General features: G+C 32.4%; 1 protein-coding gene and 1 pseudogene across 1 annotated transcript; both read left to right on the top strand.

Moving 5' to 3' along the window:
• The first annotated feature begins 9,710 nt into the window (after positions 1–9,710).
• LOC143618866 (uncharacterized) lies at positions 9,711–13,890 on the top strand. Its single transcript, XM_077090936.1, has 5 exons — positions 9,711–10,519; positions 12,876–12,951; positions 13,062–13,151; positions 13,232–13,276; positions 13,369–13,890. The coding sequence occupies exons 1-5, from the start codon at positions 9,780–9,782 to the stop codon at positions 13,480–13,482; spliced, it is 1,065 nt and encodes a 354-aa protein (XP_076947051.1). The 5' UTR covers positions 9,711–9,779; the 3' UTR covers positions 13,483–13,890.
• Positions 13,891–16,071: 2,181 nt separating this feature from the next.
• LOC143618865 (S-adenosylmethionine synthase 3-like) lies at positions 16,072–17,299 on the top strand (annotated as a pseudogene).
• The last annotated feature ends 7,145 nt before the right edge of the window (positions 17,300–24,444 follow it).

Raw genomic sequence — 24,444 nt, 5'->3', positions numbered from 1 at the left:
ATATATAACAATCACTTCTATGATTTTCTTAACAATTAAATAATTCAAAAATTAATTAAATTAATCAATAACCCACAATTAATTCACATACTAAGATATTTAAATCATCTATAAACTAATTTTTAGCTAAACCGACAATTTTAATATTCAAATTTAAATTTCAAACTTAAACCGAAACTAACACAATGAATGTTCAATTTTAATATTCAAATTTAGACCAAAACTAACAATATAATTAATTCATATCTTACTAAATGTATTTACTTTAAATCTAAATCATCTAAAAATAAAAACCGTGTAATAAGTATTGTCAAACCCTCAAGTATTAGATGTCCAATTTTTAAAATTTCAAATTTCCACTATTTATTTGACCTCATCTTATACTTCAAAAACCATTTCAATAATCATTTCTATAAATTCAGTATTCTATATTCATTTGTTTATATCATCCTTTTCACTCTTCTGAAGCTGTTATAACTTATAACTACGACTTTGTATTCAAATTTCTATCGTTTGTTATTGTTTGTAAGTGAAATTCACATATTAATTTAATTATGTTGTCCTTATTTGGTCTTTTGGTTGTTATGCAGGCAAGTTAGCTTGGGAATTAGATGTATGCAAACTGGTTAGGTGAATGATTCATGTTAAAATTTTCGTATTGTCAGTTCTACTTAAATATATCTATTTTGTTCTTATTGTTGGTGTACCTTGAATGAAACTTAATTATTTGAATTGTTGGTATTATTTGCAGTTCATCTTATATGTTGCATACATATTGCTGCTACTTAAGTAGGTCGGATCATGAAGTTTGACGACCATTCAGAGACTAGCTCGAGCCATGGTATGACCTGGTCACCAAATGCGTGTCCTGATTGATGTAAAATTTCTTGAAATTCATATTTACAGTTTTATTTTTATATATTGAGAACTCCCTCTATTCATATTTACAGTTTAAGGACCATTTGGAGACTAACTCTATCCATGGTAGAACTAGGTCATTAAAGTTCCACATGCTCCTTCCAAGATTCAATAGACATGTTGAAGGTTTTGAGATATGCAAAAATATTGTTGATTTATTTTCTTAACGAAATTATTATGATAATTATTCCGATTACATCCATTGATAATTCTTACTAATTTTTTTAATAGTTCAGTGTATCTAACATTCATTTACTTTTAGTAATTTCAATTTATGGTCGTCCAACTTAGTAGATTGGCTAATTGCATGAAAAAAGTATTTGATGGAGATTAGGTTGATTATGTTTGTTTTGGTCACTGCGAATGTATTTTAGTTGTTAATTTTCTATCATTTTTTATTTTATGTAGCTTAGACAATTCATATAAATTAATTCATTTTTATATGAACAACAATATTTATTTTCTGTATTAAAATTTTTGAATCTTATCTTGAAAGTTTTAACAATTAGTTATTGAACTTTCAAAAAAATGGAAAGTTTTTTTATAATAATATTTACAATTATTTATTTCTGTTTTTAAAATTCAAAGCTGACTACTATTACAACAATCTTTTGTAGTTGTTAGTAGTATTCAACCTCAACAAACTTTCCATCTTTTATATTTGACCAAATTTTAGTTAGCATAAATGACAAATTTAATGTAGCTGGAAATTTTAAATAATTTGTTTTTGATTATACTCGAAAGTTAATAAGTTTTGTATTAAAACTCATTAATTTATTTAACTAATTTGATATGTGTTATATTACTTATTTCAAATTTACATTTAAAAAATCTTTGATATTTACTATAATTGCTTATTTATTTAAAAATATTCATCATCTTTAATTTTACTGATACATTCCAATCATTATACATTAATTTATTTTTGCTTTTAAGAACCGAATTTGATCACTCTTTTTTAGTTTTAATATTTTTCGATCTCAATAAACTTTACATCTTTTATATTTGACCAATTTTTAATTAGGCATAAATGTTAATAATTACCGATTCGTATAAATTATTCCAGCCAAATTAAAAAAACTAATAAACTAAATAGAAAATAAAAACTTTCCATCTTTTATATTTGACCCATTTTTAATTAGGCATAAATGTCAAGATTAATGTATAAAATTGAAAAAAGAATTATCTAATGAATTTATTGTTAAATAAGGTAATGATGATAAAGTGTTGACAATAATTTCGTGATAATTAAAAAAATTAATAGTATATTGTTTAGTTATTGAATTTTCAAGAAAAATGGAAAGTTTTTATAATAATATTTACATTTATTTATTTTTGTTTTTACAAAACCAAAATTGACGACTTTTGCAACAATCTTTTGTAGTTCTTAATAGTATTCAATGTTATCAAACTTTCCATCATTTATATTTAACAAAATTTTAATTACGCATAAATGTCAAAATTAATGTATACAATTGAAAAAAGAATTATATAATGAAATTGATTTTAAATAAAGTAATGGCGTTAAGGAGTTTGATACATAATTTACTGCAGATTGCAATCACTTTAATTAAATTTTAATTAGGGAATGACATCTATGTAATAAAATTAAAATTAACTGGTTTAATTTTAATTATATATATATATATATTGTTTTAATTATACTTAATTAGTGAAATTAGTAGAAAAAACTTTATTGCTTCGATTTAACTTAATATATTTAACTAAAAAGTCTTTGAATCGAAATAAAAAAAAGGTTTAATTACAAAATAATTTATAATAAAATATACCTTTATTTATTTATAATGCCTTAAGACTTTAATTGTATATTTAATGAGGTTGCTATGTTTTTTTTTTAAGATTGTGAAGCAAAATGACTTTTTTTGTTGTGAAATGTCGAAGAAGTTGATGGTGGGCTAATATGATTATACATGTTTATGTCTTCGTTTGGTTTTTTAATTTAGGTGTGTAGTAAGTTTGTGTAAGTATTAACTTCTTATGCACACAAGTTAAATGCTTAATTTTAATTTTGGTTACAAACTTATGTTAACTATTTGTGTTGGTTTAAAATGTTAGTTATGAAATTTTATAGTTGTGTATATGTTTTCAACCCATGTCTAACATGGGCTACTATTCTAGAAATATATTGGTGGGTTAGATACTTTTACATAAATGAATTTCTGATTATTTATGTCGATTCAAGTTAGTCGATAGTCTACAAATACAGTAGAGTAAGTTGTGTTATTGTTGTTTCCTATGTAATATTTTTTATTTCCATGTCTTTAATATCTTAATGAACACCAAATATAAATAACCTATAACTGTCACTAAAGTTAATAGTATTTGGTTTCCAAGTTTTCTTATTTTTCTGTTTTATGTATTACAATCATTCATCAAGTCAACAAAATTGAAACATCATGCTCTATAAAATTTTGTTTTTATATTTATGTTGTTCATCGTTTTCATATCTAACCATATCATATTATATTATAGATTTGTTCAAAATTAAAGGAAACAGAATTTTTAGGGTCAATCAACGTCTTCCAATAATAGGAGTTATTCAAACGATTAGTCATTTTAATATTTTTTTAGTTACTCTTTAAATATTTTTTAAGAATGCATTTTTTTTAAACGTACAACTTCAACGCCAAGAGAACTTCTTATTAGCATTTGAACGGTAACGTTTTATTTAAAACGTGTTAATACACTATATTGTATTAATATAACTTTTTTATTAACTAAAATATAGTAAATAAAAATTAATATGTTATTAACTAAAAATTAGACACTTGTAACAGAAAATTATAAACGATTTTAAATATATTTATTATTAACTACGTTATACCTTTTTAATAAACAAAGTTTTAATAACATTGAATGTATGTTTACACATTTCTTTTTTCTATTTTTTTAGAAATGATACGAAACAAAATTTTCAGTTACCCAATACTATTTTATTTTCTTAAAAACCAATTAAAATATGTGTTTTAATTAAGATGTGTATACGAATCAGTTTATGTTAATTAGAGGCGCAGATATATTTCTTCATTATTTTTTACTTATATTTGGTTTACTCAATTTATATTGTTTCCATATTTAGCAATAAAATTCACAAATTTAGTTGTGGTCTATATAAAAAAAATAGTTTTTTTGGTTTTTAAGTAAGATCATACCAATTATTTTTTTATATTTTAATTTGAACTAAAACTTTCATAAACACATTATGCTAAATAAAATCAAAAAGACCGAAACTATTTTGACTCATAGATTGGTTCTAAAACTCGGTGTGCCAATAATGTTACTAAGCAATATGGATCAGAATAATGGTTTGTGAAATGAAACTAAATTGCTAGTAATTAATTTGGGTAGGCGTTTTATTGAAGTAAAAGTTATTTCAGGTAGTAATACTGTTATCGCACTTACATAATTCGTTGTGGTCTAACACCTTCAGATAAAAAACTTTCGTTTAAATTGAAGAGAATGTTGTTTTTTCCAGTTGTAGTCTGTTTTGCAATGAACATTAACAAAAGTCAAGGTCAATCTCTAGCAAAAGTTGACATATATCTCAAAGACCCGATGTTACACATAGACAACTCTATGTAGATTTATCAAGAGCGAAGAGTGGTGTTAAAATTCTTATATTAAACAAAGAAGACAAAGTTACATATATATAGAATAAATATGGTTTATAAGGATGCCTTTTTTGTAGCTTATAAATTTTACATTTTTAACATTTGATTATGTTTTAAAATATTGTAATTTGAATGTTATTTGGGTTTATCTTTGTGTTTCACAATCATTTATTTTCGTACCAATATCATCTACAACATTAAGTATGTTGTCGTCCCGAATAACGTATAACAACTTATGTTGTTCTTTCAAATGACACGTGTTTGCTTGAAAATATCAATATTTCCACCCGTGTCGTACACGGGTTAATAACCTAGTAATTAGATAATACTTGATTGTTTGAAGTATATTGTATATATAACCTACAACTTAAGTGGGTTTCCACTAGTTTATATTGGAGTGGAATTGGGGATGAGGTTTTTTCCGAATACTTGTATCCGTACCGTACATGTTTATTCAGTGGGGGTACAGGTACAAAGGTTACTGATTTTAGGTACGTGTACTTTCGGGTACAAGTATGAGTATTACGTGTACTCGGTACCCGTTTAGAATATTTAGAGGTTTTTATTGGGATTTTCAAAACTCATAAATTTAACCGTGTTTCTGTTACATAAGTTAATTTTGTTTCTAAACATTTTGATAAAATTTTTATGAGAGAATTTGTATGTTTCGGTATTAATTACATGATTATGAATTAGGGCTATCCAAAATGCTCGCCGCTCGTTCGTCGTTCGCTCGAAAATTGCTCGAAAAATTCTCGTTCGATTTCGGCTCGGTTTGAAAGTGAGCCGTTCGGCTCGGTTCGGTCTAAAAGCAATCCAAGCACGAGCAAGGCCTCGCTCGGTTTGGTTCGGCTTGTTTTGCTCGAATTATTTTTTATTTATTAGTTTTATTATATAAACGTATACTATTTTTTTAAAGTTTTTAAAATTTCCCTCTTTTGTGTTGAATTCAAAGTTCAAATTTAAACCATAATCTCTCGTTTTATATATGTTTTGTGGTTAACTATGAGTTTTATACATTTTAAAGGTGCAAGTTTAGACAATTTAGAGTTGAAAGTTTTGAATTAAGGATATTTTGAAGTTTTAGAAATTTAAAATTGGAAACTTTGTACGAAATCAAGCAAAACCAAACCGAACCAAGCCGCTCGGTTTCAAAACCAAACCAAGTTCAAGCATAAAGATATCGCTCGTTTCTTTAAATTCAATCTGCTCGATTCAGCTCGTTTTCAAACCAACCAAGTATGAGCATGCTCGCGTTCGGTTCGGTTTGCTTCGGTTCATGAACAACCCTATTATGAATGGATTTTATATTAGGTGTATTGGTTTTTTATTAGTCCAAAGTATCATCTTTTGATCGTTGCCGATCTCAACTAATGAATTGGCTGCTGAAGGTCTCATGTTTTAACGTATTTGTTCCTAGTGGTCCGTGATTAACATGATTTAACGCCGTTAGTTGTAGCTTGACGGGAAAACGTTTTGGATGGAATACTCATATTTTTTTTAACCGAAAACTCAACATTTCTGTCCCAGACATCTTTGTAACCTTAAATCGGACTTTTAGAAACTCTTTTATAGTAAAATCCCCAATTATTGAGGTCTCCGGAACCCTCGGAACCCTACAACATTGTTAGAATTAATTGGTGGTGCTCAAGTGGTGGTGGTTGGTTGGTGGTGGTGGTGTTCAGGTTGAGTTTACCAGCAAAAGATGTGACTTTTCCGGCCAAAAGCATTTTTCCGGCGACTTGCAAGTGACGACATTGGGATTTCATTAGTCGCGGATTGTTGTGAACAAGTACGTTAAAAGATGGACTATCAGGCTGTCAGCAGCCGATTCATTAGTTGGGACCGACATCGACCAAAAGATGATAGTTGAGATTAATAAAAACCAATACACCTTTATATTATGGCTGGTTTGTTTCATTTTTTAGTTTTGGTATTATGTTTTGGTTGTGGTGTTACGGTTTTGTTATTATTGTTAATTGATTGTCGGTACGGTACTGGTATTGTTACCAAGTTTAGTAGAGATTTTTTTAAAAAGGAACAAAGTGGTACCAAAGCGAGTAATATACCTAAAGTACTCATGCTCGTACCTGTATCAGTACGATAAAATTCGGTACGATATGTCTATCCAAATTTACTAATTTTCGATATGAGTATTTTCTGGATACATGTATTAATCCAAGTACGAATACAATACCGATCTTATTCATTAGTGGAATGGACCTTCAAGTTATTTGACTTGGTACAAATTATGCCATTTATTGAAGTATTTTCGGATACATGTGTTTCGACTATCTTTTTCACTTTTTATGTATTGAAGGTTTTTCGATTTTTGTTCCAGGAAACCAAAGGTATTAAGGAGTAAGGACAGTTTGTTTATACATTTTTAAAAAGCTTGTGGTTGTTGTCGGATAACTTGATATATGCATTTTGGACAACCTTCTTTTTAATCATTTTACATAAAGGCCCAAATAAAGCATAAACCGGGAAATCGAACTGGAACCAAACCGTTACTAATGGTTTGGGTTCCATTTTAAAAGTTAACAATTCATTTTGTTTTTTAATAATTAAAAACCGTTACTAACGATGTGGTTATGGTTTGAACCAAAAACCGTTAAGACAAGACTGTGAACACCCCGAGTTAGGTGTGCAATTGTGCCGGTTCGGTTTGGGTCGGTTTTTGGGCTAAAACAGATGCAAAACCGAACCTTCGATTTTTTGATTTTGAAACCATTCGGTTTCAGTTTATTCAGTTTTGGTTTTTTGGTTTTTTCCATTTGAGATTGAAAATTTGGAATAGAACTATTTTTGGCTCAATTAAAAAATTATAGGCCAAAATCATTTTGTTAATTAATAACTAATTAATTATTATACATTTTGGTTAGAAAATTTGAAATACATATTTATTAAATATTTTTATATCATTTAAAATATAAAATGAAAATCTAAAAATTCGATTTGTTTTTTTCTTTATTTTAAAACATGCAAAACGAAACTGAACTGTAAGTTCGCTTTTAAAATATCATAAAACCAAACCGTCAGTTTTTTTCTATTTGGATTTTTGGTTTTTCGATTTCGGATTAGTTTTTTCGATGTCATGTATACCCCTTCATCTATTCGCCCGATAACAATCATCTTCTTCCTCGTTCCCCATTGCAACTACAACACTTGTCGAGAATTCATCTTCTTCCCAATTCTACCACTGATTAATGGAGTCATCATTCGAAAAATCAATAGAGTCACTTGAACAACCTGTACCTATAACTCTACATATCAACTTATAAAACTATCAATTTTGGATTTCAACTCCCAATGCACACATAGTGTTTATTAGACCATGTATAGTGGATTGACTGATGGAGCCCATATGAGGAGCGTTTTGCGACATGTGACACCATGCCACCGTATAGAGATTGTTTTACACCGTTGGACAAACATGGTGTATTTTTATTTATACAACCCTTAATCGCTTTGTTCAAAGACTTTTGATTCTTAGTGAAATTATTATAGATTGTGTAATCTAAATTATTTTAAAAAATTGGGCAAAAATGTTCCAGTTAGTTATAAACGGGCCAATGTTTTTTACTATGGGTGAATAGTTGCTTAAACATTTCCAGTATACTAATTTGTGAAAGATTTTTGTTGAGTTTGACAACCTTTCATTTGTCTATTCTTCTCTCATATATCTAAACATATTTAGTGAGTGTGCTAATTCATGTTTCTGATTTGTGTTTTTATAACTTGTTTCGTGAATGAATACATAAGAGGATCAATCTGGACAATTATTCTAAGAACATGTATCATAATAGAGGTGGAAAATTGTGCACATGATGCGGGTTGAGAACGGGTCGAAAAGCCAAAATGGATTTGGGTTGTAACGTGTCTTGGAGGTGATGAATTGACAGTTGAAGTAAGAGGACTATGTGTCGTTAATCTCCGTGGATTATATGCATGTATTTGTTATATTAATGACTTAGTATTTACTCTGTAGAAGATTTAGCATTTTAACAATAGTGAGTCATCTTTTGTTTATTAAAGTACTTGTTTCATACCAGTTTAAATTACTAAACTGGTTATTGCATATATTTGTTATTTCGGTTCGGTACCAAATCAGTTCTATTTTGGTTCGGTTGAATGTTGATAAACCATTTTGTATTGCACCTCTACGAACGAGTCAATTTAGGTGACGAGTGAACAAAACTACAAACGGGTCATTGTAGTGGGTTTTTGGCTTGGCTCTGGTCTCTGTTTTGTTTGGTTTGGTTTGGTAGCAATAAATTGGCAGTTCAAAAAAATATACATGCTCTTTTAATTGATTGCTCAAGTTTAAAAAGTCGCAAATAAATTCCAAAGATTAATATGGATGTCAAGTTCTATTTTGGAACCCTAGTTGACGGTGGTTCGGTACTTAAATTTAAAAAACAAATGCGTGAAAAATCTTTGTTGAAAATATATCTACATTCACACACACCTAAATATATACATTCCATTGACTATATCATTTTTATGGAGGAGAGAGGTAGCGGCAGAAGGTAGCGAAGGTGGAGGTGGCGGAGAATGTTATGTTTCATAAGGTTCTTGAGATCTTGATACACAATATGAGGTTCCATATCATAATATAAACATCAATAATGCAATGATCAATAAACATGAAATTGGGTTTGTTTGATTACTTTGTAATTAAGGTCAGGGAAGAATTGTGCCGGAACAATCTGAGTACGATCCGATCAAAGAAGACCGAGAGTAACCCACCCAATATCGGTTAAGTCTTAAGTTTTGATTTTATAATAATTTTGGTAACAACCTAGAGCACACCAATTGAAACATGGTTCACCCTCTATAGTTTTTTAATGTTTTTTGAAAGTGGTTGTGAGTGAAGTAGAGAAATTGTGATGATAGAGATATAATATTTAATTAAAAATGAGAGAGAAAATATTATGTTTTTAACGTAATTACAAAAATACAGATAATAAATGCATTGAAAATATTGGGGGTGACCATTGTGTAAATGTTTAAAATATGATAAGACATGTTAATAAAAAAAAATAAAAAATGATAGAACATGTAATAATGAAATTAAAATAAAATTATTTACATTCCCGAAAATGTAAAGAAAAATAAAAATAATAAAGTTTAAGACATAAGAACGAATGTATTGAAGTTTGAGTCGTCATGATCCGAAAGAAATTGAATCAATGAGATTGAAACCCTGAAATTGAAATTTGATTGATGGTCAGTGCAGTAATCAATATCGATTTCATCCCTCTGTTGTTCTTCTTCTTCCTCTATTCCGCTTTAGAATTCTTCATCGCACGAACCATGGAAGATTACCGCTACCGCTTCATTCATCAATTCGTACCACACGGTGAATTAGAGCAAGACCCAGATGATGAATCCGACCCGGATGACGATGATGATCAAAACCCACTTCCGGATAGTCGTAATTTTGTCCCTGTAAATTTGGGTGTTTTTCAATATAATGGTGAAAATTATGAGTTTGATGATGAAGATGATGAAGAATATGAAGAGGATTATGAAGATGAAGAGGAGGAGGAAGAGGGGTTGTTTCCGGTTGTACGGTTGGTACCGAATGGGTTGAATGGATTGAATGGGCCGAATCGAATAGAAGATGATGAGGATTATGAAGATGAAGATGAGGATTATGAAGAGGAAGATTATGAGGATGATGAGGAGGATTATGAGGATGAAGAGGAGGAGGATGAGGAATTGGAGGAGTTGTTTCCGGCGGTGAATATGGCGACGAGGTCGGTTGGAGTTGTGTTAGGGGGGATGGTGGTTAATGATGATGGTAATGGTGATGGTGTGGTGGAGGAGGATACGAGTGGTGGTTCGGAATTGTGTGAAGGGAAGTTTGGGAATGGGGAGAACAAGTGTGGAGGGGAGTTTCATGGGTCGTTTTGCCCGATTTGCTTTGAGGCGTGGACTAGTGGCGGAGAGCATCAAATTTGGTATGGATTATTGTTGTTGCTAATGTATTGTTAATTGTTATGTTCTTTAACCGTTTTCGTAAGTTTGGTGATTGATTAACCGGGAATTATAGGCTTATAGGTTTAATTATGTTGTAAGAAGTTAGTATTTGAATTTAGAGGCTTAATGTCTAGTTACATACCTTCTCTCCTGCAAAGATATAGGTGATTTTATGAATGATAATGTTATGGTTTTGAAACATCTAAATAAGCGTAGGCGTTGCTAACTTTAATATATATTCTTGAAACTTTGACATTTGCTTGAATGCCTATATAATATTGGTTTAGAAGGAAACATTTATCATGTTTGAGCATCTCAACATTATTTGTTAAACACACGAACACCTACCTTTGATGTATTCTTGATGTTCTTTCTGTGATTACATACTTATATATGCCATGTAATGCAACTCAGCTTTTGGTTAATTCTTTGTTGTACCCTTAGTTTCTCTTGAATAAAAATGAAGTGTTCCATCAACGAGTGTTTCTTAGGTTTTATTAGTTATAGATATTAATACTGTATTGTTATTAGACCTGGCAGTTTTTGTCTACACACTTGTGTTGGGGACTTTTTTTTCGACTCTAAATATAAGTGTTTTGGCTCTTTTGGTTTAAGTGTTATTTTGTAAGAGTCTAGATGGGCAAATTGAAAATAAGAAAATAAAATAACGGGTTAGGTTGGGCCATTAAGTTAGAACGACGGGTCAGAACAGGACGGTGATAATAATATTGAAGAAGAGGATATTGGCTTGAATGACAATTGGATGGATATTTAAGGTACTCGGTATTGATGACACAGATATCATCATCCTCATCGTCACCGTCATCGTCATCATCATCATCATCGTACTCAGTAAATCCCGCCGATAGCAAAGCTATGGCAGGGTTTGAGGAGGGTAAGATGTAGACAACCTTACCTCTACGCGTAGGAATAAAGAGGTTGCTTCCGGCTCGATAGTAGTTTTGCATTAAGCGTTGGACATAAGGCACATAACACTCAACCATCGGGACCCGGCTGATTAATGCATGCACCCTTGTCTTTCGACTGTCAACTCCACCACATGATGCATGATTAACCTTCCGCCATTTTTAACGCTATTTTCACGAAATTAGTAAAATAGCGTCAAAATTAGTGCAATTTCTAGTGAAGAGGATTTGTAGTTCTAGTGTAGTAATTTACTTTCGGAAACACTTGACTACTAGAGTAATGCTCTTTTGGAAACACGTTGTAGTAATGTGGTACTCGACTACTCAGTAACTTGTTTTGTTTTTGTTTTATACTACTTATGGTGGTATTTTTATGATATATGTATGTGTTGGTGTTTTATATGGTTAATATATCAATGTGTTTTGTGCATTATATGTGGTCTATAAATACTTTATACGTTTTTAAAAAATATGTGCGCATCGCGTACGAAAATCAATGCGCTTTTGCACTTTGTGCCTTGGCTCAGCACTCTGTCATCTTTGTGCGCCTCGCCCTTTTTGAAATCAAGTCTGATCCATGGTGGTCAATGTTGAAAATGAGCGAATTGCTTATTGGAGAAACAACATTTTAATCATGGTGCTTGAGACGCTCGAGGCTGTGTCAAAAGGAACCGTAGAGCCGTAGATGTTCACGAGATGTTGTTCAAGACCGCCCGCTGATAAGTGAGGAGGAGATGCCAGCATTTCACTCCAGTGCATTATTCATATGATTCTCTTTTAAAAAAGCTGAGAAACCGCACAAAATCTTTTGTTGAGGTTTATTCTCAATATTTGTTGCTGTTTCTGCCCATTTTTTCTTCAATTCAAGCTCTGTTGTTTAATTTGGTTGTTATCAATATGATCTATATGTTTCATTACAGCATTATTTGCTGTGTTTACTTTGATTACTGGTTCTATTAAGCTTGAAAGAACTACATTTCACAAAAGTTGTCTTAAGTTTACTTATCTAGTCGTATTGCGGTTCTGTTTCTGTAAATTATGGTGTTTCTTTCCAGAATTAGGTACTGTCAAAGTTAGATCTTTTATGGCATTAATCTTTTCAGTTAAAAAATGATAAGTTGGCGTTGAATGATTAAATTTCATCAAATTGTTCTCTTAGATTTGTAGTCCTGTCTAAATAGATTCTGCAGAAGTTTCACCTGATGTAGGTCAACATCAAAGTTATGCAATCACAACATTCTTGATGCTCTTTAAGTTCTTTTTTTTTTTTGAGAATTAAGACATAGAATGATAGGAAGGATTCTATCTTTTGAGCTTGAGCCGAAAGATTGTATCTTTTGATTTTGAAATGAAAGATTCTATCTTTACTGTTTTGATTGACCGACAGTCAGTTTCTGTGTGATGACTGCAGTTGTCTTCCTTGTGGCCATATTTATGGACTGTCTTGTATAAAAAAATGGCTTCAACAAAGCCCGAGTTCTGGAAAGGTATGCCCGCTGCCATTTATAAATTTACCAGAAAAATTTTTTTTTAAAAAAAAGTGAATGATTTTCTCGCTCGTCACTTATATCATAATACGTTTCTCTGAAATAAGCAGTGCCCTCAATGCAACAACATATGCACATTGAAGGATGTTAGAGTTCTTTATGTGTCTCGGCTTTGCGTTGCGGATGAAGAGTTACAAAAGGTAGTTAGTTATTCGCTTTAAAACTTCAATATAATATTATATTTTATTTTCCCGATTAAAAATAAATATTCTGTTTGTAGAGAGTACGTTCACTTGAAGCCAAATGCGCTTATCTTGAACAAAAGGTACAAAAACTTTAATTTTCGACCCGTTAGAAACTTATCTTTAGTATTGTATTGTTGTGGGCATTAATGAAATTTATGGGTTTATCTTGCAGGCGGGTCCACTAACGTCGGATGAATTAATTGATCAAATTTGCAGCAACCCAGCAGCTGTGCAACGACTGGCCACAGTTCTTGCTGGGTTGACTCAGCAGCCGGTTTCTCCTTGACGCCATCAGTACAAGGTTGTTTAGTATGTTGTATGGTGGCGTTGGTTTATGTTTTCAGGATCGGGTTCATTGTTGTTGGGTTGGGGGGGGGGGGGTAAGGTTTTTCTGAGTATGGTGTAAAGATTTTGACTTTTTTAAAGTCATATTTGTATGTTTGATAAATGTCTTCTTAGGGTGAAGTTTGATTTTCCATATATAATTGGGAGTAACAATTATTATAATTATTTTTAAGTTTTTTCTAGTTAATGTACCGATCAATATTGTCCATTTTGTTAATAAGAAGCTCAAGAATTTGTTTTTGGTTATCAGAGTGGAAACACTTTCATAGAGTCACTTATTATAGTAACACTTATATCCATGCACGCTTAATTGTGGACAACCGGTGTCTAAACTATTATCATGATAGTATGTTGCGATAAACTTTCAAACTTAATACAAAATATTTGGTTGATTTTATTAGCGTGCTGGTGTAAGTGGAAGACTAGAAACGGGGTCATCTTCTCAAACAAGGAGGCCAAGGTGGAAAAAAACGGACATCAGTTTTCCTCGGGTTCCTTCGGTTCAAAAATTGATCGGATCATACATCTATTAGTTGAAAAGATTGGTTTAATTATTTATTTTCTTTAATTATGTTGTAAGTTGTATGTGTTGGTGATTGCCTTGTAAGTTCTGTGTTAGTAATATTTGCCTTTTGAATAAAAAATGGTTGATTTAATTTTCATACTAAACAGAAAAACATAAATGTTATCTTTTAACTCACTATTTTTATATAAAAGTTAATTTTTATAAAAATTATTTTATACATTGTTTGGATAATCTAATTTACATGTATATCCATTTCGATGAATCTTTTGAAACACTATGTTACAGAAAAAGAGAAATGCTAAACACAGCTCATGGTTAGCAATGCTTTTAATAGTTAAACTATGTTAGTGATTTATGAACGTTTATTAGACGTGTACAGATAGGTTAATGGCCCAAACCAGTTATCAGTTTGGGTTATAACCGGACCGGTTTAGTCAAAGGCTGGTCAAAACCAATTTGGCCCAAACCGGTCCGGGCTAGAAATTGATCTTAGTTGAGTAAAAGCCAAACCTATACACATTGGTTTGGGTCGGTTTGAAACCGGTTAACCAGTTTTTCATAGCGGTTCGGTTCCTAAACTGGTTTACGTTTTCAAAGTCTGAACCGCTACACAAGTCTATGGGTTGGTTCGATTTGGAAAAATTGTTTGGCCCAAACCGGTTTAGGGTGTTATCAGGTCGGTTTGTATATCGTTACTGGTCCGAGATCGGCTTCTTTATCACCTCTAAGACCACCCGCTATGGGGTGCGGTGGAGGTTGATGGCGGGCGCCCTTGGGCGTGGAACACCACCAAGGGGCGCTCTTGGTGGTGGGGCGCCGTTGATGCCCATCGTTGGAACGGCCGGCGCGGTAAGGGTGTGGAGGTGGGCCCCCCTCTCTCACACACATACATATGTGTGTGTATATGTATATGGGCGCTCTTGAGGCATTAAACCATAGTGGGACATTATTGGTTGGGGCTTCGATGCCCCTCGGTGCTTACGTGTCGCTGACGTGGCACTGTGGAAGGGCTTCGAAGGCCACCATAAAGGATGGTCTAATGTAATTTTTATGAAATGATGACTCGTGTCTGAGCTGGCCGGTCTAAACAGGCCTAATGATAAACGCAAAACCACCTTCATCAAAGCCGACACAGTTTTAACCTGTGTTCATTTTGACCAGTCACCCGACCCGTCTGATGTGACATGCTTATTATTAACATACAAAACTAATCATGTATAGGGTATGGAACTACTTTTTCTTGGAAATGAAATGGAAATGGGAACCCATGAGGAGAGTTGGTTGGTTTAGTTGGCACATCAAGTGGTTGGTTGGTTGGTTGGTTGGCTGTACAATTTGTGTCTGTCGGCAGTGAGTCACCAACCCACCCGCACCTATAAATACCCACTTCATTCTTTCTTTACCCAAACTCACTCACTCACTCACTCACCATATATCTCTCTCGTTCATTTTACACTAAATCTATAGATCCCATCATCGCAAGGTACTCTATTATTTTATAGTGTAGAAATGCTGAATTTGTTTTGTATAGCTTATATTCGGTCACCGAATGGACATTTTAGAAAGTTTCCGGCATTTCGATATCTGAATTATCCAAATATATCTTTTATAATATTAAATAAAAAGTATTAATTAGAAATTGCAGATATTTTGGATACTTTTTAGATATTTCGGATAAATTTTCTGAAAAATCACGTAGTTTAGGATATTTCAGATAATGTCTGGATATCCTAAATATATGTATTTTTAACTTCTTGAATATTTTGTTAACAATTATCAAATAACAAATATTTTATTTTTCAAAATTCGGACATCCGTTTAGATATCCGAATCAGAAATTTCATATACAAATTTGGATATCGAAATTCATTATTCTGAAATTTTCGGATACTGGAACTCTGGGTATCCGAATTATAGCTATATTCCTTTCAATTAAGATAATTTTCACTTTCATAGACAAACAGATTGTTACAGAAAGATTGAAATCCACATTTTGGTTGAGAGATGGAGACCTTTCTATTCACATCCGAATCAGTCAACGAGGGCCACCCAGACAAACTCTGCGACCAAGTTTCAGACGCCATTCTCGACGCAAAAGCAAAGTCGCCTGTGAAACATGCACCAAGACCAACATGGTCATGGTGTTCGGTGAAATCACCACCAAAGCAGTTGTAGACTACGAAAAAGTAGTCCGTGACACCTGCAGAAACATCGGGTTCACATCTGCAGATGGATGCCGACACCTGTAACGTCCTGGTCTATATCGAGCAACAGAGTCCCGATATAGCCCAGGGCGTTCATGGTCAGGTGACCAGGGTCACATGTTCAGTTATGCAACCGATGAGACCCCCGAGCTTATGCCCTTAACCCATGTCCTGGCCACCAAGCTAGGCGCTAAGCTAACCGAGGTTAGAAAAAACAAGACCTGCCCGTGGCTCAGACCCGACGGGAAAACCCAAGTGACCGTTGAGTATTATAAGGATAAAGGTGCCATGGTCCCCACACGGGTCCACACGGTTCTCATTTCGACCCAACACGATGAAACCGTGACTAACGAGCGAATAGCGGCCGATCTTAAAGAACACGTGATTAAACCCGTGATCCCGTCTCAATATCTCGATGAAAACACGATCTTTCATTTGAACCCGTCGGGTCGGTTTGTGATCGGTGGGCCCCACGGGGACGCGGGTCTGACGGGTAGGAAGATTATTATTGACACGTATGGTAGGTGGGGTGCTCATGGTGGAGGTGCGTTTTCGGGTAAAGACCCGACTAAAGTTGATAAAAGTGGGGCTTATATTGTTAGGCAGGCGGCTAAGAGTGTAGTGGCGTCTGGGCTCCGCGTAGGTGCATTGTTCAGGTTTCTTATGCTATCGGTGTGGCTGAACCGTTATCCGTGTTTGTTGACACGTATAAGACAGGAACGATCCCGGATAAGGATATCCTTGCGCTGATTAAGGAGAATTTTGATTTTAGGCCGGGTATGATAGCTATTAACCTTGACCTTAAACGGGGCGGGAATTATAGGTACCAGAAAACGGCTGCATACGGTCATTTTGGTCGGGATGATCCGGATTTTACCTGGGAGACACCGAAGGTTTTGAAACCGAATGCTTGAGTATCGATGTTCGATATAGCGGGTTACTAAATTGATGGAGTAGTAAATTTATAAGAAGGTTTTGTTTGTTTGGTTTAATGTTGTGTTTATGATTCTTTGTGTTTGTTATGGTTGTTGGGGTGTATAATTATTTTTGTGTAAATCAGTTATTCATTGTAACCTTTATATTACTAAAGAATTCATATAGCTGTTTATGTATCAAGTTCTGAATGTCAGGTCTGCAGCATCAAAATCAGTAAGGGTGAAGATATTAAACTAACCAAGTTAAGAGGGCAGGGTGTTACCTCTTCATTTTATGTTCATATATGAGTTGACACCTGAATAATTAAACTTCCATGAAGATCTTATCATATGATGTTATGTAGAGGTTGGTGTTTTTATACATTTATTTATACTGAGGCTGATTTGGGTTGTAGTTTATCTCAAATTTGTCTAACTGAAATCTTTAGCTAAGGCTCTTTGTTGTGGAGAGAAAAAAAGGTGCTATAGGTCTACTTAGCATCAAATGGCGTCGCTATTCAGTGACGAAGCTTTGACGAAAACAATAGGGTGGTCGGACTCTATATGTGTAAAAAGTTTCATTAATTGGGGTGCTTGGGCTCAAAATTTTCGGACAAAAACGGGTAAATTTACACTATGTATAAAAGTTTTCTAACGGAAAGTGCATAAGTTTACATTACTAAACAGAAAAAACGGGTGTGGAGCCACGCTGGTCTCTGGGCCACAATACAAGTTTTCCTCTTTGTTATCCCACAACGCCCTAATTACCGTAATGACACCCAACCCATTTTTGCCTTCCAACGTCATACTAGTAACGGTGCCATCCTCTCTTAGTGGGTGGTGTCTACTTCAAACTCACCAATCATATCCAAACAAACACACATTTATTTACTTTTTATTTTTTTTCTTTTATTTTAAATATTAATTAAACCAAGTTAACCCACAACACGCTAGTTAAGTTAAAACTCCACTACCTACATGGTAGTGACGCGATAACTAGTGTTGTCTCACAACACAAATCGTAAAAGGAAAATGGGTCTATTGAAAATACGAAATATTCTTATTAGTCTTTCAATTTGTATCCAAAATTATTAATGTGATTCACTGAATGCAAGAGGATATGGATGTTCGTGGGCTTAAGACTTATGGGATAGAATCATGGAACTGGTGTAGTGCCGTAGTGGTGTCTACGTGTTTGCGTCTCATAAAAGTGGGGTTTAGATTGACATGACATAGTATTATGCTCATACTATAGTGTGTTTAGACCATTTTATTTTATAATAATATTGTTTCTATATGAATAGCTAACAATTTAACACATCAAATATACATGAAACATAATTTAAAGAAGGATAAAAATATTAAAAGTATTTGTAGATTAACTCAAAGCAAAAGAGAAGAGCAACTTTCATGATTGTATATTATGTTGTGATATACACTGTGCTCCAAGAACAACACATCGTGCTAGATCCAACGAGAAAACTAAATCCATTTATATTTTCTTATTTTAATTCGCATCATATGTTTAGCTTTTATTTTAAACTAGTTTTTTTACCCGTCGCGTTGTACCGGGCAGCTGGTAAAACCCCAATATTGAAACACGGGCGCTGGTAAACTCAAGCTTTACGAAGATGAGTCGGCAAGAATTCGGTCAGTATCGGCTGTGTTCGTTATGATATAGACATCATTGGTAAAATTTGAGCGTTAAACACAAAAAAAAAAAATCATCAAATTAACATATAAGAAAACAAAATATTTAAGACGATGCTTATTTGGTTGGCAAACCCGTTCGGTGTTAAAGCTCAATTGTTGTTGTCCCGAGCATTGAGGCGGTAACTTAACATGAATTCAGTCTGTTTTGATTATTTATGTTATGGTATCGGAATACAAAAAAAATATTAACATTGAGGTGGAACAGCGACTAATTATTTATTTATTTATTTTTGGGGGGTTGGGGGGGGGGGGGGGTAAACTTACGCATTGGTAAAACTCGAGCGTTGTCGGTCATGGGCTTTAAATAAAGTCGTGAGTCTGCGCGTACTCGATCGGTTTCTTTAAGGCTTGTTATGCTACCGGAACTGAAACAAAAAAAATTTGACGTTTGATCGATTTCCATTATATTTATTATGGTAATTAAACTAACAAACTAAATTCATTGACCAATATAGTGCCGCACGTCAAGTTGTGGCACCAAAGCTCTTATTTATATATAGTAATAATAATAATACTATAAGTGGCTTAATAAAAAAATTATAAATGTTAATATTTGTTAGCAACTGACATAATGTGGTTCAGTACAGTTTTGGGCTAAAATCGAACCGGAAACTAAATTTTCGGTTTTCAATTTTTCAAAACAGTTTGATTTTGATTTTTTGGTTTTTAGGTTTGATTCTATTTTGGGTTTGGTTCTTTCGTTTTTGTTAATCAGGCCAATTTATTTCGGGGCCAAAAAATATTTACCCAATATATTTAAATTTGGGCCCAATTTAAAAAAAATAAACAATGATTAATAAAATATAACATTTAGACCTAAAATCAATGTTTTGAAACCCGGCCCGGCCCGACCGGGACCCGGTACCTATACCGTGCCGGTCAGGGTAGTTAGCCCGTTTTCTAAAAACCCGGCCGGGTTTTACGGGTGGCGGTTGGCCCGGACCCGGCGGGTGAACCGGTAAATTGCATTTTTAGCCGTTTTTAACCCTACTCATTTATCATCGCTGCTCTCCATTCCCGTCCAGGAAAAACCACAGAAGGGTCTTTCAACTCTCCGACGAGGCAACTTACTTAGACGACGGGTTTATAGATTTGTCACCATCTCAGAAATCATAGGTAGAAGAAATAAAGAAGAAGATGACCTAATGTTTAGAAAGTAGAAAGAATATGTGGCTGCTCAAAATGGTTATGGTTACTAGTTAGTAAGGACTAATTTTTTAAATATGTATATGGGGCTTTTTTAACATTATCACTCAGGCCCATGAATATGTAAGTGAAACGTCCAATAAAGAAAAGAAAAACGAAAAACTGACAATAAAGTTAAACACGGGGCTTTGACCTGGTAGTCCAATAAACATATTCACAACATATTTGTAGATTTTAAATTAAAACAGTGAAACAATAAAAATATATTTAAATTATTTATTATGTCATCCGGGTCAAACACCGGTTCGCCCTTCTCAGTCGGTCTGACCTTTGACCCGGCAAGGTGTCCGGGTCAACGCCCGGGCCGGGTCTGAAAACATTGCCTAAAATATTAAGAGCTAACAAATAATGCATTCAAAAATCAAAACTAATATTAAGAGCTAATAAAGGATACATTCAAAATCAAAACAAGAAGTACTAGTAATATTAGTTATTGATCATATACATGAACCAAGCATATTAGCTATTAACATATGTTGAAACCAACAAATAGTCAGTGGTAGCTATGGTTTCAATGGCTACGGTTTGGTTCGCTTATTACAGTTTTTTTGTCGTTTAATTATTTCGCTTCTATAAAAAACAAAACCGAACCAAAACCAGTATTTTGTGTTTGCTAAAGTTTAAAACTGAACTGTTGGTTTCTAAATCGATTTGGTTTTTTCAGTTTGGTTTTTTTGGGGTTTCAATTTCGGTTCAAAACTGAATCGTCGATTTCTAATTGGGTTTGTTCTTTACATATGAAATTATAAAGAACTGGGTAAGAATTTCAAAGAATCACGCATTAGTTTCAAAGAATCTTGTCACGTCTCTTTTGCTTGTGTATTATAAGTTTTAGTTGTATCGTATGTTAAGTTATTGTAAAGTGATAATATCTATACATATAATTTATTGATTCAATAGATCATTTTTAAACTCAAGGCATGTCTTAGCATTGTGTTTATATATCACATGCTTACTACAATCATACGCAATGACGAAAAATCAGTTAAAAGTTTTAAGATGACAATATCGATCATTTAAAAAACAATGATTTGATAAAAAGGGCTTTGTTTTTACATATTACATGTTTATTTACTATAATCATATTAAATGAAGAGAACTCAATTAAAAGTTATTAAAAATAATGATTCCATAAAAGGAATTAATGGGTATTGTCATAATTTAAACATACCTTTTTTTAACGGCTAAATGTTAAAAGGCTAATTGTAACTATGTAACGTTACTATAGAAGAATTCTACTGAAAACTTTTAAATTTCTTGAGTTATGCTCATATATATTATGCATGTGATGTCGTTGAGAACCAAACTAATTTTGCTATTGAACTTCTTGATAAGCAAAAGAAATATATATATATATATATATAAAAGATGATTATGATAAGCAATTATTTAAATAAATATGAAATAGTTTTTTTTTGTTAGAAATTTAAATACCACAGAGCATTTAATTATTATGTAAGAATGTAGAAAGTAAAAAAAGGACTCAATAATTGTAGAGGAAATAGAAAAAAATCAAAAAATTAATCAATAAGTAAAAAAAGTAAACGTGTAAAGGAATAGGATTATATAATTTTTATAATAGGAATTAAAATTAATCCTTTTTATAAGCGTGTTTGGTTGGCCACAAAAATAGAATTGAAATTCGAGGTTATACTAAAAAAGTTCAAACGTATTTTACATGTTTAACATTTCGACATTTCGTTACCAAATACAATTATTTTGAAAGCGTTCAATGATTCTTCACATAAACAAGTTGGACTTTATTGAAATCTTCGATGATTCCTCAATCGAGTTGGAAACCATCATACATGATTTTTTGTAAATTTTACATTTTAAATTAGAACTCCTTACAAAATATAATGTTTAGTAATTAGTACAACTTGTCCAACACCATCATAGCAACCATCTTCTTTGTGCAAGAAAACATAAGGTAAACAGTGATAAATTCAATGCCAAAATATGATACTCATGATATGTGATATTGTGATTAATCAATTTCATCTCCAATCCTTTATCAGACATCAATAGCTATTATTATAAGAGTTATTTGGAAAATGACAAAAATAAAATAATTATCACATCTCACATCAAACTTTTTGAAATACATAAATTTATTATAGAAATATAATCAGCCATTCAGCCATAAGTGTTTTGAGGCACATCTACATTGTTGTTTCACATTTTGTTTTTAATTTCAAGATACAAGAATAATGTGACATGTGTTTATAAATTGTAAATCTTGATTAATTTTGTCATAAGATGACCTTATATAAGAGTCAAATGTGTACTTCTAACTTCTATGTTGAGCATTCTTTTAGCAAATATCTTGTATTAATTCATACGTCCCTCACCCAGTGCCGGCTTTGAGAAGGGGAGGGCAACGGTTCCAGGCCCGATCACCTCAATAGGTTCGAACATTTTTTAAATAATTATATATATATGTGTGTGTATAAAAAAATACGTATTCTTAATGTTAAAACTCAATTACGCAATTCATTTAAGCCCATTTATATATAATCTTTTTTCACAACCCAATAAATCCATTTAAAAACTTTATTGATAAAAAATAACTTTTACTTAAAGCTCAATTTTTTTTGCCTACGAAAAGAATTTTAACAATTTTCAAAATAAGTCATTTACCCTAATAATTTGGTGGATTAGCCTCGTGAATAATATAAAATTGTTGTGAAACAAGCCTAATAGCCAAACATGTGAGAAATAGATGTAAGAAGAAAGATGGAAATTTCATTAATATGGTGTATGTTACAAGGAGGTACAATGGGATGTATATATAGGATAGGAAAACTTGAAGAGAAAGTTAATCTATATTAGGTATTGATAACCATAATATTAATATATTTATAACACTCCCCCTTGGTTATCAACTTAATACGTTTGGAGATGCTGCCTCATTAAAAACCTTGCTAGGAAAACCCAGTGGGACAAAACCATAGCTAAGGGAAAAATAGTGCAACGCGTATTGTCTCCCCCTGATTTATATATCCGTTAAAAAAAACTAAATATGGATCTTCTGTGAAAGTTGCCCAAAACTTTTTTAGTCAATCATTTACGTCTTCGTCTCTTGACATTCGAATCCTTAAGTTGAGTAATGTTGTATGAACTTCAGGTGAAAACTTCTATTACTTCATCTGATAGACACTATGATCCTGTTGTGTTTATCTGCATAATTAAGACTAACAAAACTTGTTTGATGGGTTAGTAAAATATAAACACAAATATATGATTTAACCCATTCTGATGTCTCCTAGCTGGACACATGCCGATAAAATAAATAAAGAAAATAATAATCATATATAACCAACAGTACGACATAATGCACATATGAATTTAATTATGGTACTTCCGAACTAATAATATTTCATATTCAGATAGAGAATGATATAGAGTCATTGTTAGACATCCTTTAACATGCTAAAAGGATTAAATTTGCCCATGGTAAAATGTCTCACCATTTTCTAGATGCACTTTGATGGATTTATAAACATATACTCGAACTATAAGTCGAACAATAATCACATTGCGTCAATGTCTTTCAAAAAGAAACATCTCTTTAAAAGCTCTTAAGTTTCTCTCGGTGATATATACAATGAAATAATTGTAAACTGTGATTATAATGACCTTTTAAGAGTAGAATTTTGATAAAAGTATGACTAATAACATTCCAACTTATCTCCCTCCTTATCAAAATAATTATTGATTGTACCATGCTCAATCCGACTATATTAGAACATACGTAATAAGCATAATTCTATGCATTTTCTAATCTATCATGAACTTCCTTCCAACTTGACAAATTATACACACATTCACTTTTTTGGGATTTTTGCTACATAAACTTGCTCATTAACACATAATTTTATGTCACATATCAAAAATCCTTTGTACAATTTCATTGTTTATTGAGATATTATACTCATCATGTGCATTCTCTTCTATGTGCATGTTTATTGATGCATAAGAATTTCATCATTAATATGTATCAAGTAACCTTTCAAGTATACAACAACCTTAGGAAACTTTTCAGGAGTTCCATTTATGTTCAACATATTCAATAATCGTAACGTTTTCAAACGTTTTCAAATATGACTCTGTACATAACAATAATCATTATGTTCTCGAGAACTTACTTTACATTATTTGATAATTCAAATCCTTCATAGATTTTCTTGTAAACTTTCAGTATCAACTTAATAACAATATTTATTAGACGCATATCAATTCTCTCTTTATATTACTAGACTGTTTTGTTATCGAAAAGTCATAGATTCCACCATTGGAGAATGTGTCTCCTCATAATTAATCATGGGTCGTTGCAAAAT

This window comes from Bidens hawaiensis, unplaced genomic scaffold (genome assembly GCF_021521415.1).
Source record: "Bidens hawaiensis isolate Kalapana, Puna unplaced genomic scaffold, B.hawaiensis_p1.1 tig00002343_1, whole genome shotgun sequence".
Lineage (NCBI taxonomy): Eukaryota > Viridiplantae > Streptophyta > Magnoliopsida > Asterales > Asteraceae > Bidens > Bidens hawaiensis.
Note: the sequence above shows the minus strand (reverse complement) of the source record. Positions and strands in the feature narration are given on the sequence as shown.

Excerpts from the sequence above, each read along its gene's own strand:
- LOC143618866 (XM_077090936.1), top strand. The coding sequence starts at position 9,780 with ATGGTCAGTGCAGTAATCAATATCGATTTCATCCCTCTGTTGTTCTTC. Across the intron at positions 10,520-12,875 it reads GGCGGAGAGCATCAAATTTG|TTGTCTTCCTTGTGGCCATA; the intron begins GTATGGATTATT and ends TGATGACTGCAG. Across the intron at positions 13,152-13,231 it reads CGGATGAAGAGTTACAAAAG|AGAGTACGTTCACTTGAAGC; the intron begins GTAGTTAGTTAT and ends TTCTGTTTGTAG.